General features: G+C 43.3%; 1 protein-coding gene across 5 annotated transcripts in view; it reads right to left on the reverse strand.

Moving 5' to 3' along the window:
• The window catches only part of GARRE1 (granule associated Rac and RHOG effector 1), an 83,483-nt gene that overhangs the window by 42,201 nt on the left and 26,543 nt on the right, over positions 1–14,739 (reverse strand). For all 5 annotated transcript variants that reach the window (XM_023245828.2, XM_023245827.2, XM_003997945.6 and 2 more), the window contains one exon: positions 10,703–12,000. In XM_023245828.2, coding sequence (XP_023101596.2) covers positions 10,703–11,197 — 495 coding nt within the window. In that variant the 5' untranslated portion in view covers positions 11,198–12,000. The remainder of the gene's footprint in view (positions 1–10,702; positions 12,001–14,739) is intronic.

The following is a 14,739-nucleotide window of genomic DNA, read 5'->3' on the forward strand; positions in this document are numbered from 1 at the left end:
CCTCTCTCTCAAAATATGCAAATAAATTAAAAAAAAAATCCCATCTCATCCTGTGTAAGTTCTAAATCCTTACCAGGGCCCAGCCTAGTTCTCTGCCCTGCCCTAACCTCTTCCAGGCTGGGTAGGAAGTTCTGGTGTAGGGGGCTGGGTCCTGCCAGAGTAAGAGGAGCAGGAGAACTCTGAACCGAGCAGCAGTCATTGGCATCCCACGGCATCACACCTACTGTCTCAGTCTACTTCTCTGTCTGTCTTGTCCACAAGGCCTGGAGCACTTTTGACTGTTCTCACTCATCTTTGCCAGCTCGTAGCCAGCTCGTGTGTATTTTCTCCGGGAGGGTGGGTGGTAGCAGCCAGGTAAAGAGGAGAGCAGACCAAAGGAGCTGGTGAGGCCTCAGGAGGGGTCCTGGGGTGAGCAAGGACTCATGGGGTTCCTCCACATCAAGCTATTTCTATCTTCCTGGCTCTGGATATGTCAGCATCAGCCAGAGGGCAAAGAAGCCCAGTCTCGTGGGGGACTGGACACTGCAAACAAGCCCCCTCCACACAAAGACTGTACACTGGCCTGAGGCAGCCGTGGGGTACAGGGCACAACCCCTGTATATGCTGGTCCCAGAAGGATTTTAGGCAACTGTCATTTTACAGACACTCAGAATCCTGATTTGTAAAGACGAGGGAGGCTGCCCAAACAGGCTGTTATCCAAACCTGTGAAGTCTCACAAGCCAACCAGTAACCATAAACATTTAGAAGAGAAAACAATTCGGGAAAGCTAGTTCTATGTAAAATTATACTCCAGGAACTCTTTTATTTCTCTTTCCTTCGAATTTGCCCACCAAACCTAGTAGTTCCCTTATGTTCCCTGAAGCCTTTTTAGCAACTATTAAATTTTAAATCCTATTCTCCTAAAGGAAAGCACCATTGCCATTTGAGTCACCAAAATGAGGAGCACACCCTGCCTCCCTGCTGTTGGGGTCCTTCCTGCCCAGGGGGGTGCTTTTCTGCTTCTTCCTTGACTCACTTTTATTTTCTTCATTTTCCTGAAAAGTACCTGCTTTCCTTTTCATCACAACAACTTAATAATACTCCCTGTGATATTGTGATTTACAGTAAGAAATATGTATTTTTGGTCTTCTTCCAAGGTTCCTGGCACATAGCTCCTAAAACTCTTGGAATTTTCTATGTGATAAGAGAGATAAAGTGTGTTTTGTTATTCGTAACAAGCCTCTCTACACCATACCTGAGTTTATGTTGATGAGGTGACTTTTGAAAAGCCCCTAGGAATGGGGGGCCCGCTGTCAAGGGAACCAACCACTGATTACAGGTTTGGAACTTTCAGTCCCACCACTCTGGGGAAGGGAGAGGTTAGAAGTAGAATCAATCAACAACGGCCAATGATTTAATCAATCACACCTATATAATGAAGCCTGGAAAAAGCCCAAAGGACAGGGCTCAGAGAGCCTCTGGGCTGGTGAACACGGGCAGGTGCTAGAGGGTTGGTGCGTCCGGAGTGGGTGTGGAAGCTGCACACCCCTTGCCCTGCGCATCCCTTTCATCTGGCTGATAATGAGTTATAGCTTTTTATGATGTAGTAAGTAAAATGTTTTCTGAGTTCCGTGAGCTGCTCTCGCAAATTAACTGAACCCATGGTGGCAGTCATGAGAACCTCTCCTTTACATCCAGTTGGTAGTAAGCAAGGGTAACAACACCCTGGACACGTGATTGGTGTCTAAAGGGGAGGGGGACAGTCCTGTGGGACTAAGCCCTTCCACTGTGGGGTCTGATGCTAACTTCCAGTAAATAGTGTCAAAACTGACTCAGAATTGCCGGTGTGGGAAAAACTCCCAGCGCACATTTGGTGATCAGAAGTGCCAGAAGGGAAGTATTCTGTGAGGAGACAGAAAACAGAAGAGTCTTCCTAAAGACTCTTAAAGACTTCCTAAAGACTCCTAAACACTCCCCTTTCTGTTATGAGTCCACTTCATAGGCACAAATCCTCCAAGGAATGGAATCATTTATGGGGTATTCCTGATTCACTACTCCTAACATAAGTTTCTCTCTCCCTTTTTTAAAACTTGGAGTATGTCCAAACAAATAGAGAGTGTTAACAAACCCTCATATACCCATCAAAAAGCTTCAATAACCATCAACATCTTGCCATGTTATTATCACCCTTCTCCTGAATACCACCTTTTTTTGCTGGAATGTTTTGAAGCAAATCCCAATCAACGAAGACACAGTACATGTTCAAACTTCCCAAATTTTCTTTTAAAATGTCTTTTGTTTGCTTGAATCTCAACCCCAAAATGCTTATCTTATTTGGTTGTCATATCTCTTAACTCTCATTTTAGATGCCTTCTACCTCTTTTTTTTCCCCCATGCTACTTGACTTGTTAAATCAGGTCAACTGCCTATAGAACATGCCACATTCTGATCTGTCTAATGGCTTCCTTGTGGTGTATAATTTGCTCCACTATGCCCCGTATTTTGTGTAGACTGGGAATTCATTCCAGAGGACTGATGAGATTATGTCAGGTCCCCTCCCACCCTGGGGACAGGGGAGAAGAGGGAGAGGTGCAAGAATATACTATGGGGGTACTGTGCGGTTCTTAGGAGATATGATCAACTAACTGGTTATCTCATTTTTGGTGATGCTGAGGTTGACCAATGGATTTGAGTGAGAAAGTCCTGATCTTTCCCTTATGAAGTTCCCCAGTGACCTTTTACCAACTGGTTTTATCCTCCATTGTTGACCACTTGCCCGAGTCAGTTAATTCATTATGGTCTGCAAAATGGTGATTTTCCTAATTGTATCGTCTCTTCTATCCAGAAAATACAGAGATTTTTCTAAACAGAAGAACAACCTTCCCCCATCCAGTAGGGCTATTTGATTACGCTAAAAAACAGTTGTACCGGAGAAGCAGGAAATTTGTTTAATTCCTTGTTTTTCTTTTAATTAGCAATTTTCAGAATAATGAGTTGGTAGCACAGTGGGTCTTGGCCACTCAAAATCAAAGGATCCAGTGCTTCCAGAGTGGCAGCCACCCCCTGGCCCCAGTGGCTTCCACCCACACGGATTGGGCAGGGCAGACAGTACATCTTGTTGATCCACAATGAAGTTTACAAAATCACCCAAATTCCAGCTGCTTAATTAATTATATATTCTTCTAAAGGCTAAAATCTGAAGGCAATTTAGATGCTAGAAGAGTCACCTCAATAAAAGAATAAGCCAAAAAGAGTGGTTAGAAATTAGCAACAGCCTGAAAACTGGATTTATATAAGCTTTTAATGAAGTGAACTTCAGTTTCTGATTAATAGCAGCAATTTGGGTTTTCACTTGGCACATATAGTTAGGAAATATTGACCCCATAATCTGTTATGAAAGATCTACTAGTCAAAACAAGAGAGAAAATAAAGAAGAAACAATGAATTTTACCTTTAGGCAAAAAAAAAAAAACAAAAAGGAACATGCAAATTTAATTCCATTAAGGTTAATGAAAATCACATTTTGAAACCAGCCCCTAATATTTTCCATTGCTGTTGCTCTACAATATTTTTGGCATATATCTACCAAAAGAAATGTAAATATGTCTGAATTAAGGTTCTTACGAGTCAGTGCTTACAAATGAATTATTTCAAACAGATTCACAGATAATCACACAGTACACAAAAGACATTTGTTAGTGCATAAAGTTGAAGTTGAGATTCAATTACATAAAGGTTTGATTTAAAGTCTGCCTGCCCACTTACAAAGTGGTGATGATACTTGAAAAGCCACTAAAATTGCCAGAAGAAATAAAATAGAGTTTCCTTAAAGACATACAACTCCTGGGATCCCTAAAGCTGCCCTGGGCTTCTGGAATGTCTATGCACAGCATCTGCCCAGAGGGCCATGCCCTCCCAACACTGAGGCCCCAGCCCCAGCCCTAGAGGCCCCCCCCACCACCCCAAGAAGTGGCAAGGGCTGCTCACTCATCGCACAAGAATCGTCAAGGATGCTGTTCCTGCTGCCCTCCCTTCCACCTTCCCTTCAAAGGCTGACCTCAGGACACTCTGACCTCACCTCCCCCGCCCCTACTATCCTGTACTCTCCCTTTTGCTCACTGTTTCAGCCACAATAGGTCCTCACCACTCTCCAAACACTCAGGTTCATCCTGCCTCAGAAACTGCGCTAGCCGTTCCCTCTGCCTGGAATCCTCTGTTCCTGGTTATCAACAGGGCTTACTCCTTCACCTCCTTCAGGTCTTTATTTAAAAAAAGAAACAAGGGGGGGGGGGCGCCTGGGTGGTTGGGCATCTGACTTTGGCTGGGGTCAAGATCCTGCAGTTTGTGAATTTGAGTCGGGCTCAGTGCTGACAGCTCAGATCCTGGAGCCTGCTGCAGATTCTGTGCCTCCCTCTCTCTCTGCCTCTTCCTCATTCACACTCTGTCTCTCTCAAAAATAAAACAGTAAAAATATTTTAGATAAATAAATAACAAATAAAGAAAGAAACAAGGGGCCCCAAATGGAGTCACTTGTGCTAAGCCTCACATCAGCAAACCAAGATTTAATATTTAACCTAACTGCAATTTCAGCCTCTTCCAGGAATAATACCTGTAACCTGTCAATTTAGAATTACCTGGTCAACAGTAGTGAGGTAATCCACCCAAGAGACCCGTTCCATCTCATATAGAAGGTAGTGGCCTTGCCGGAAGCAATCCACTCTTTGCTAGAAACTTTCTTTGCCTGCTCCTTTCTGCCTTATAAAAGCCTTCTATGTTGTATAGCTCCTTGGAGCTCCTTTCTATCTGCTTGCTAGATGGGATGCTGCCCGATTCATGAATAGCTGAATAAAGCCAATAAGATCTTTAAAATTTACTTGGATGAATTTTGTTTTTTAGTGAGTCAAATGTCACCTCAATGACACCGTTTCTAATTATCTTATCTAAGACTGCAGTCCTCTTTTCTCTACACAAAGGGAACAATTTCTATCTTGTTCACTAGTGTATCCTTTGTGCCTGGCAGTATCTGGCACAAATAAAGTGTTCAATATATATCTGTGCAATGAATGCATGAATCACAAGTCAGTTTGATTCTTTTACTTACGTGTGCACTGAAAAAGGAATTTTATTAAAGACAAGTGATAAATACTTGTAAAAAGAGGTGGACATCTGTGACTTTCTGATAAATAAAAAAACACTTTACAGGATTGTCTATACTGCTTTAATATGGACTACACGGTTTAAGTGCAAAGGATAACAGATTTCTAGGACAAGCGATACTGAGGTAGATAAAATCAAGGAGAAAGCAGCCAATTTAGCCAGGCCAGCATTTTACAGGAAAACTGGAATTAACATAATCTTAAAAATCTCTGGTAGAGACAGATTCTCCGAGACTCAAAGAGAAAAGATACAGACAACAGGTCCCGTGTGGTCTACCTCACAAAAAGGTTTGGTTGGGATATTCAAAGCTTTGTATAAAGAACAAATTCAATATGGGAAACCATATTTTTCCTGAATTCACATTTTGGCTGGACTGACAGTTTGAGACTTATACAAAGGAATTCCCATGAAGCAGTTAATTAAGATCACATTTCCTATTTAGACAAAATCCCAGTTCATATACGATGTAAACTACGTGTTTTCTATAAATCCAGAGGAGGACAAGTCCTACCTAAACTGTCAACTGGCTTGTCCAAAGGTTGTTAGGTACTGCAAATATATTTAATGGATACCCCACCCCCAGCCCTCTTCCTTCCCCAATGTCCCATTCTTGGCGGAAGGCAAAGAGAGGGAGGACTCTTGGTAGAAGCAGTCCCCTTGGGCTTTTATGATGAAAAGGTCCTGGCAGCTGCTCCATCAGGCAGGTAATACTGCTGCTGCCTTACAACAAGGGAGGTGCCGACTTCAAGAACCAGGAAAGGGGCACCTGGGTGGCTCAGGTGGTTGAATGTCCCACTTCAGCTCAGGTCATGATCTCACAGTTGGTGAGGTGAAGCCCCACGTCGGGCTCTGCGCTGACAGCTCAGAGCCTGGAGCCTGATTCAGATTCTGTCTCTCTCTCTCTCTCTCTCTCTCTCTCTCTGCCCCTTCCCTCTTTGCCCTCTGTCTCTCTTTCTCTCTCTTAAAAATAAATAAACATTAAAAAACAAAACAGGAAAGAAATTAACAGAGCAACGGTTTTAGGAGTGGCAGTTTTTTCCCCTTAAAAGGATTCCAGTTAGAAAAATACTTGCCGAACATTTCTCTCTAATGTTGGTTTGGTACATAGTTGTGTTCTGCACTTCAGAGAAGGGCTATTAGCACCATTCAAGCCATGTTGGAAGCAGTAATAATAAATGATGACAACTGGGTAAAGTGTTTCAGAAACACTAATCACCTCTGATCTTCACCAGAACTCTGGAAGGTGGGTGGTAATTCCATTTTATTTTATTTTATTTTTTAAAGATTTTTTTTTTAAGTAACCTCTACTCCCAGTGTGAGGCTCGAACCCACAGCCACAAGACCAAGAGTCACACACTCTATCGACTGAGCCAGCCAGGTGCCCTGATAATTCCATTTTATAATTCCAGTTTATAGATGGGCAAAGTGAGGCTCAGAGAGTTTAGAAGATTTGCTCAAGACTATACAGACAGAAGCAGAGTCATTTTCTAAACCCAGAGCTTCTGATCCCATGCCTCATAACCATGATCCTAGCGCTTGTTAACTAGTGAAACACTACAGTTACAACTCATTTCTCTACCAGTGAGATTATAACCATGAGATTGGGAGGGTAAGGGGCAAAGTCACTGACAAGTCCAGACAGGACAGGACTCATGCACACCAGGTCTGTCCCAGAGCACAGAGTGAGCAGCCGCAGTTCCTAGCCAGGCACCGAGATCAAGGAGCACATCCCAGACCTGGCTGTGAGTAAGGGAACAGAACAAGCATGCTTTGGCCCCCCCTCTAGGGTGGGACAGTGGGATCAGTACTTTGACTTAGGTTTAAAATGGTGACAGGAATGCAAGCTGGTGCAGCCACTCTGGAAAACAGTATGGAGGTTTCTCAAAAAACTAAAAATAGAACTATCCTACGACCCAGCAATTGCACTACTAGGCATTTATCCACGGGGTACAGGTGTGCAGTTTCAAAGGGACACATGCACCCCCATGTTTATAGCAGCACTATCAACAATAGCCAAAGTATGAAAGGAGCCCAAATGTCCATCGATGGATGAATGGATAAAGAAGATGTGGTATATACATACAATGGAGTATTACCCAGCAATCCAAAAGAAGGAAATCCTGCCATTTGCAACTATGTGGATGGAACTGGAGGGTATTATGCTAAGTGAAATTAGTCAGAGAAAGACAAAAATCATATGACTTCACTCATATGAGGACTTTAAGAGACAAAACAGATGAACATAAGGGAAGGGAATCAAAAATAATATAAAAACAGGGAGGGGGACAAAACATAAGAGACTCATAAATATGGAGAACAAACTGAGAGTTACTGGAGGGGTTGGGGGAGGGGGGATGGGCTAAATGGGTAAGGGGCACTAAGGAATCTACTCCTGAAATCACTGTTGCACTATATGTTAACTAATTTGGATGTAAATTAAAAAAAAAAATTAAAAGAAAAAATAATAAAATAAAAAGTAAAATGGTGATGCATTTGAACACTGAATTCAGGGCTGTCCTCAGTCACAGTCCTCGGCTAAGCTCCTCTGCAGAGAAGTCCTACCTAGCCAGTCAAGTTCAGCATTGTGAGGCCCCAGGGATGAATGTTAAAGAGTCTCTCAAGGCCTTGCTGATAAAACCCTAAAAAGACCAACAGGAAAAAACCCAAATGCCTAGCCATTCCATGTGAATTGGTGAGTATTCTGAGGGTAAGACCCTTATTGGCCCATGGCAGTACCTAAGTTCCAGAAACAACAAATACTGCTCTGTGGAAAAAGCAAAATGTTAAGTCTGCGGGCCTAAACTTGGCAATCACACTTTAGAATTTACTTATAAGTCAGCTGTTTGAAACTTAGAATACACCCATAGATTCTAAAACCCATCAACAGCACTTAGTTTCCAGTCTAGCCTCCAAAGCCTGTTTAGCCTATTATGTACAAAATAATGGTAGTATTCCAGCTGTCCTAATCACATTTCAGTGGGGAAGCCAAGTCAAAATCCCAAACCACAACAATTAGAAATATTTCTCCTGGAGCGTCTGCGTGGCTCAGTCGATTGAGCGTCTGACTTCGGCTCAGGTCATGATCCTGTAGTTCGTGAGTTCGAGCCCCGTGTCAGGCTCTGTGCTAACAGCTCAGCGCCTGGAGCCTGCTTCAGATTCTGTGTCTCCCTCTCTCTCAGCCCCTTCCCCACTCATGCTGTCTCTCAAAAATGAATAAAATTTAAAAAAAGTTTTTAAAAAAGAAATATTTCTCCTTCTCAGCTCAAGTGGTCCATGACGGTCCCAAGAAAGCAGAAGGGCCAAGGTAAGTGCAACTTCAGCCCAGTAGCTTCCTAAACCCCCAGTCCTCAGGGCTGGTTCCTCCTGCTCTAGTTGTCTTGACCTGGGGAACAAGGGCACTCGCCAGGCAAGGGTTGGAGGGCAAAAGGGCCATGACTAACTCTGTCTCCTCTAGCACCTGGAGGCACGGGGCTGAAAAAGAGCTCAAAGGTGTTCAAGTTAAAATAAAAGCCTTTGGCCTTATTTTTCAAACCACTCTTGTCTGAAAGTCTAAAAACTAAGTGTTTATGTCATTACAGGATGAGAGCTGTGACAGGCTGAGTCTAATACTGTATAACCCTTTCTGAGAGGGCAGAGTCCCTAACTGCTCTCTTGCCACATCTCTGCAAAGCAGCGACCAGGCACACTGGTGGCTGAACGACATGGTCCTTTCTGTAAAACAAACAAAAGCCAAAGCTGTACATTTGTGCATGCGCACATATGTACCCAGACAGCAGTCTGGAACGGCACATGCTGGCCAGCTAACGGTGGCCACTTCTGGGAAACAGAATGGGATGGGAGAGTAAAGCAGCAGTTTTACATTTCACCTTTTGAATTTCTTTGCAGAAGTACATTTTTTTAAAGTTTATTTATTTATTTTGAAAGAGAGACAGTGGGAGTGTGGAAAGGGGCAGACAGGGAGGGAGAGAGAAAATCCCAAGCAGGCTCTACACTGTCAGTGCAGAGCCTGACATGGACTCGATCCCACAACCCTGAGATCATGACCTAAACCGAAACCAAGAGTCGGCAGCTTAACCAACTGAGCTACCCAGGTGCCCCAAAAAGTATATTAAAAAAAAATGCTTTATGTATATTTTACACATGTAACTCAAAAAATACTTGAAACTATCACAAGCCATTTTAAAAACACTTCAAGATGGTAATTTCCCTGAATATAAAATGTGATCATAGAAATAATCAGAAATTTAAAATATACTTGGACAGACTCAAAAGAAAATGACCAGCCGGTTCAGTAAACTACAGCCCACGGGCCAAATCCAGTTCAACAGACAGATCCAGAAGGTAAGACAGGTTTTTACATTCATAAAGGTTATTAAAAAAGCAGAAGGGAACATCTGGGTGGCTCAGTCAGTTAAGTGTCTGACTCTCGACTTCGGCTCAGGTAATGATCTCGTGGTTCATGAAACTGAGCCCGGCATTGGGCTCTGTGTTGACAGTGCAGAACCTGCTTGGGATTCTCTCTTTCCCCCTCTCTCTGCCCCTCCCCTGCTTGTGCGTGCACTCTCTCTCTCTGAAATAAACTTAATTTACTATTTGCTTGGTACCGAAAGTCTGATGATCCCTAATTTACACCAATAATACTCTTTTCAAATATAGTTCTCAATTCTCTTGGAAACACCTTCAAAATCACTTTTAAACAATACAAATTAGTCACATTATTTAATAGCTTACCTTTTTTATACCCCCTAAATTCACAGCAGTATAAATTAACTTGTTTAGCCACCCTAACCACCAGAGTTGGCTCAGAAGACGTGATTTCCTAAAATCAAATTCAGCCCCAAGATGGAAAGGGGCATTCTCTGTTCTAGCATTCAGGAACCTAACCCCTGACACGTTGTTAAAATGCACAAGGACGTGAGAAATCAAACTCAGAGGAACTCTCTGAGCAGCTAACAATGATTTTTAAAATCTAGCAGTGACACTAGCGACACTAATCTAGCAGCAGATCAGTTTAATAAATGATTTCCTAAATGAAGGAAATAGATCATCTTTATTCTGAATGAAATTTGTATTCTAATCTTACGTTCTAATCTAGAGCCCTGAAAGAGGGAGAATACTTCATTTTGATTAACAAAGACCCTAAGAAATATATTAATCAATTAATTTAGAACTGGAAAAATAATTTATCCCGTAAACATGTGTGAACTTTCTACATTAAACCAATGGTTCCATATAATGACAATTCACAAAGTTCATGCTCATATTTAGAATTCTCAGTCTCCACTATGTACTTTTAACAGTATGCTATTCAGAACTAAAGTTTCAACTTCAAAATTGAAAGAGCATAAAATACAGGCTGATTTGTTTAACAGTCTTTTAACCTACTTAATTTGAAATGAAAGCAATTTAGAACCTGGTATTGCACAAAGTGTTTTACAAGGACAGAGTATCAACAGAAAGAAGATGATCATCACTGCCGTGATTTAGGAAAAAAATGAAAACCGCATTCTCACTTCCCTCTGGAATACATTTTCCTACCCAAGTATGACACAGAAGATACTCTACCTCAATGTCCTGGAGGCTGAATTCCTTCTGATCTGTAAAGTTTGCGGCCCCAGCACTAAGTTCCATCAGCATCTTGGCGATCTCGGGCTTTATGGCTGAAGTCAGCCGACTGGCTGCTTCCATGACGTGCTCCTGCACATCTTTAAGCTGCATGGCTGCCTTGGAGTAGTGAGAGTTCCTAAACACAGTGCTGAAGAGATCCGTGAGGAAAGTACTGGCACGGCAGAAGACGTTGAGGGCATCCAGGTACTTGGAGATGCCCTGCTGGATGTCGGCGATGGGAGTGGAGTGGGGCATGGCGTGGTGGCAGCTGCCTGCAGCGGTCAGGCTGCCCAGGGGGGCGGTGGTGGCCGTCGACGCCAGGGGAGCACTCAGTGCTCGGCCCAGCTCAGGCATCGGGTACTGCTGGTGCTGCTGCACCTTCTGCTTGGACCCGCCAAGCAGGAAGCGCCGCTTGTAGTCCATTTTACTGTCCTGGGCGCTGCAGCAATACATGCGGGAGGGGTGGCTGTCCCAGTGACCGTGAGCGGGTCAGGGTCCTGATTCTATTTTCTTTCCCTCCAGAACTGTAGCGAGGTATAAAAATAGTGGAGTTCTGCAAATCTAAGTTTTAAAAAAGGCATTTCCATGAGGCAGGTGACCATGTGACCCAAAGTAGATGCAAGAACGACAGGTTTATGTAATTAATATTTTCAGTGTAGGCAGGACCCCTGACCAAAAATAAACATGTGTCCAAAATGCTGTATAGGAACTGTTAGCATTCCACTCTTTTAATAAAAAGATATGCTTGCCGAGAAAAATGTTTACTTATAATTGCTTTGCAAGAATATTTTGGTACTTGTATTTACAATGGCAGAAAAATAACTTAACTTTTAAAAAATGTAATATAATGTAATATAATGTATCTTCAATATACCAGAAAAGTTAGAACCCCCAAACCCACAAGCTGATCAACAGCAATTTAAAAAGCAGTCCAGTTACTTCACACTAGGTCCTGAAGAAGGAAGATCAAACCTCTGCAGAATGTTGACAGAGCCTGCCTGCCAAATCCATTCACCTGCAAAGCTTCTTCTCAATGCGAAACATTTCCAAATTTCCTTTGATGTTTTCTGAAAACAAGCGTTTTTTTAAAAAATGGCATTTGTTATTATAAGTCTCCTCCTCCTTTCTTTTTGTTTGCTGAGGTAGCAGTTTCCTTGTAACAGTAATAAGAGGTGCTTCCAGACTGGGCAGGCCCTCAATTGTAAAGTCTGAAGCAAGAATGCGCCGATGTATTTGTAAGGCCTCTAAGTCATTTCCTGTGAGGGGGAAAAATAAGATAAAGTTAGGAAAGTTACAGGACAATGAGGAATTCTGAAACATTAACTCCTGAAATGCTAAAATCCACAAAGGCGGGCTATAAGTAAGAAATCACAGACAACCTTACAAAAGCAGGTAGGGGAGCTAGAGTTGAACTATGACATGGTGACTATTAGAAAATTCTTCAAGTTGTACAAAAATAGTACAACCAGGAAGGTTTGATTCCACACCAACCACTTCAAAGCTGAGGCTAACAGGGCCTGGATTTGTGATGGTATTCGGCATAACCCTTGATTCCTCCCCAAAGAGCTCATAAATTCGCAAGGGGATCAGGAGAGTATCCAGACCACGGTGAGGATGGTCAACAACTACAGCAGTCATAAGACCTTAAGGGGGACTGCAAAAGAGAGTGAGGAGCAAAAACAGAGAGATATCAGAAGGTTGCTACAAAGTAAATGTTCCCGTGAGGTAGCCCCTGACCGAAGGATAGGTTTTCACAAATGCAAAGGGATGGGTGGGGTTCCCCAGCTCAAAGGACCACCAGAGCAAAGGCCCTGAAACAGGACGGCACAGAGGGCATTCAGGATACTCCAGCTGGGCGGAAGCGCAGGGCACAGACAGAGCCTGGTGTGGTGAGTGGCTGACAGGAGGTCTGCCGACAGGATTCCCCTCGTCCCCACCTAGGTTCCCCTCTGGATGTTCAAAGGGAAGCCTGGCGGGGTGTGTGCTGGTTCTCATACCCTGGGGCACCTTCTGTAGAAACCCCGGCTCTGCACAGGTGTAAATAGCAACATCTGGGCTTCTCTGGTTACAGTTTCTGGTACCTTTAATGTTTATTTATTTTTGAAAGCACAGAGCACAAGCTGGGGAGGGACAGAGAGAGAGGGAGACACAGAATACAAAGCAGGATCTGGGCTCTGAGCGGTCAGCACAGAGCCCGCCCGACACAAGACTCGAACCCACAGACCGCGAGATCATGACCTGAGCCAAAGTCGGATGCTTAACCAACTGAGCCACCCAGGCGCCCCTCTGGTCCTTTAACAGTGAAGTGGTGTGACTCTTCTCAAACAGCTAACATCAGGGCTCACATTTGCCTGAACTATCTGTTCTCCCAAATGTAACAACAGTCCAAGTCTATTTTACCGAGTGTTATACTTAGTCCCTGTTAAACTACAAACTACATGATCTCTGAATATAGTTTGGCCTACTTATTGATAAGTAGGTTTTCTTTCTTTTCATTTTACTTTTTTGTTGATAAAAAAATAGAAGTCACACTTTGTCGCTCGTCTTGGCCAACCACCAAGCCTTTACAATTGCACAAGGAACGGAGGAAGGTACGGAGGCTAAAAGAGCAAGAGATGAGAGAAACACACATACACTCTAAAGGTGTAGCAACTCTAAGCCAGGTAGCATGTAAGTACAACTAACCTGGCTGCCATTTGCAGCTCTGTGTTCAAGAGAATCTTAGCTCTTAAAAAATCTGGGGCGCCTGGGTGGCTCGGTCAGTTGAGCGACCGACTTCGGCTCGGGTCATGATCTCACGGTTTGTGAGTTCGAGCCCCGCATCAGGCTCTGTGCTGACAGCTCAGAGCCTGGAGCCTGCTTCAGATTCTGTGTCTCCCTCTTTCTCTGCCCCTCCCCCACTCATGCTGTCTCTCTCTGTCTCGGAAATAAACATTACAAAAAAATCTCATAAGCTTTTTATTTTGTTTATTAATTTTTTTAATGTTTATTTATTTTTGAGAGAGAGAGAGACAGAGCATGAACGGGGGAGGGTCAGAGAGAGAGAGAGACACAGAATCCAAAGCAGGCTCCAGGCTCTGATCTATCAGCAGAGAGCCCGACGCGAGGCTCAAACCCATGAGCTGTGAGATCATGACCTGAGCCGAAGTCGGACGCTCAACCGACTAAGCCACCCAGGTGCCCCTCATAAGCTTTTTTAAGAAACAACATATCAGACAACTACTTGTAAGAAATGTTCCCAAATGTTCTTTTTCCAAATTTATGACAATAAGGAAATCCTATCTATCCCTACCCAAGTGCTCTATTATAACTGATGTAGCTTTACAAATTCTGATGTACAACAGAAGTCCTCAACAGGAATGCTGTTTACACAGAAACCATGTGGTCTATGAAAGAAAATCATCGCCTTGCGCTGGCTATAGTGAGTGTCTTGCGCAGTTCTGAGGAGCACTCTTTGTTCTGTGTGACACACGGGTGCCTGTGGCTCTGACAGTCCACCCCTATTCCTCTGCTAGTTGGTCCTGAAAGGCCAAGAAGACCCATATACTTACCTAATTTTAAAGAAAGCATCATAAATAATTATACTCTTTTTTCACTTTACGTATTTCCAAAATTTACTTGAATCAAACTTATAATGCTTAAAGATAACTATTTCTCACCAAATTCATCTACAAATTCAAAATCAAAATCTAAACCACCTTTTTTATAGAAACCAGCAAGCTGATCCTAAGACTCATATGGAAATGCAAGGGACCCACGATGCCCAAAACACGTATTAGAAAAAAATATGTTGTTGAAGAGCCTGGTGGCTCAGTCGGTTAAGCGTCTGACTTCGGCTCGGGTCATGATCTCATGGTTCATGAATTTGAGCCCGGTGTTGGGCTCTGTGCTGATAGTTCAGAGTCAGGAAGGATACTGCTTCGGATTCCGTGTTTCTGTTTCTCTCTCTCTCTCTGCCCCTCCCCTGTTTGCACTTGCGCGCTCTCTCTCAAAAA

The sequence above is a fragment of the Felis catus genome, chromosome E2 (genome assembly GCF_018350175.1).
Source record: "Felis catus isolate Fca126 chromosome E2, F.catus_Fca126_mat1.0, whole genome shotgun sequence".
Taxonomy (NCBI): domain Eukaryota; kingdom Metazoa; phylum Chordata; class Mammalia; order Carnivora; family Felidae; genus Felis; species Felis catus.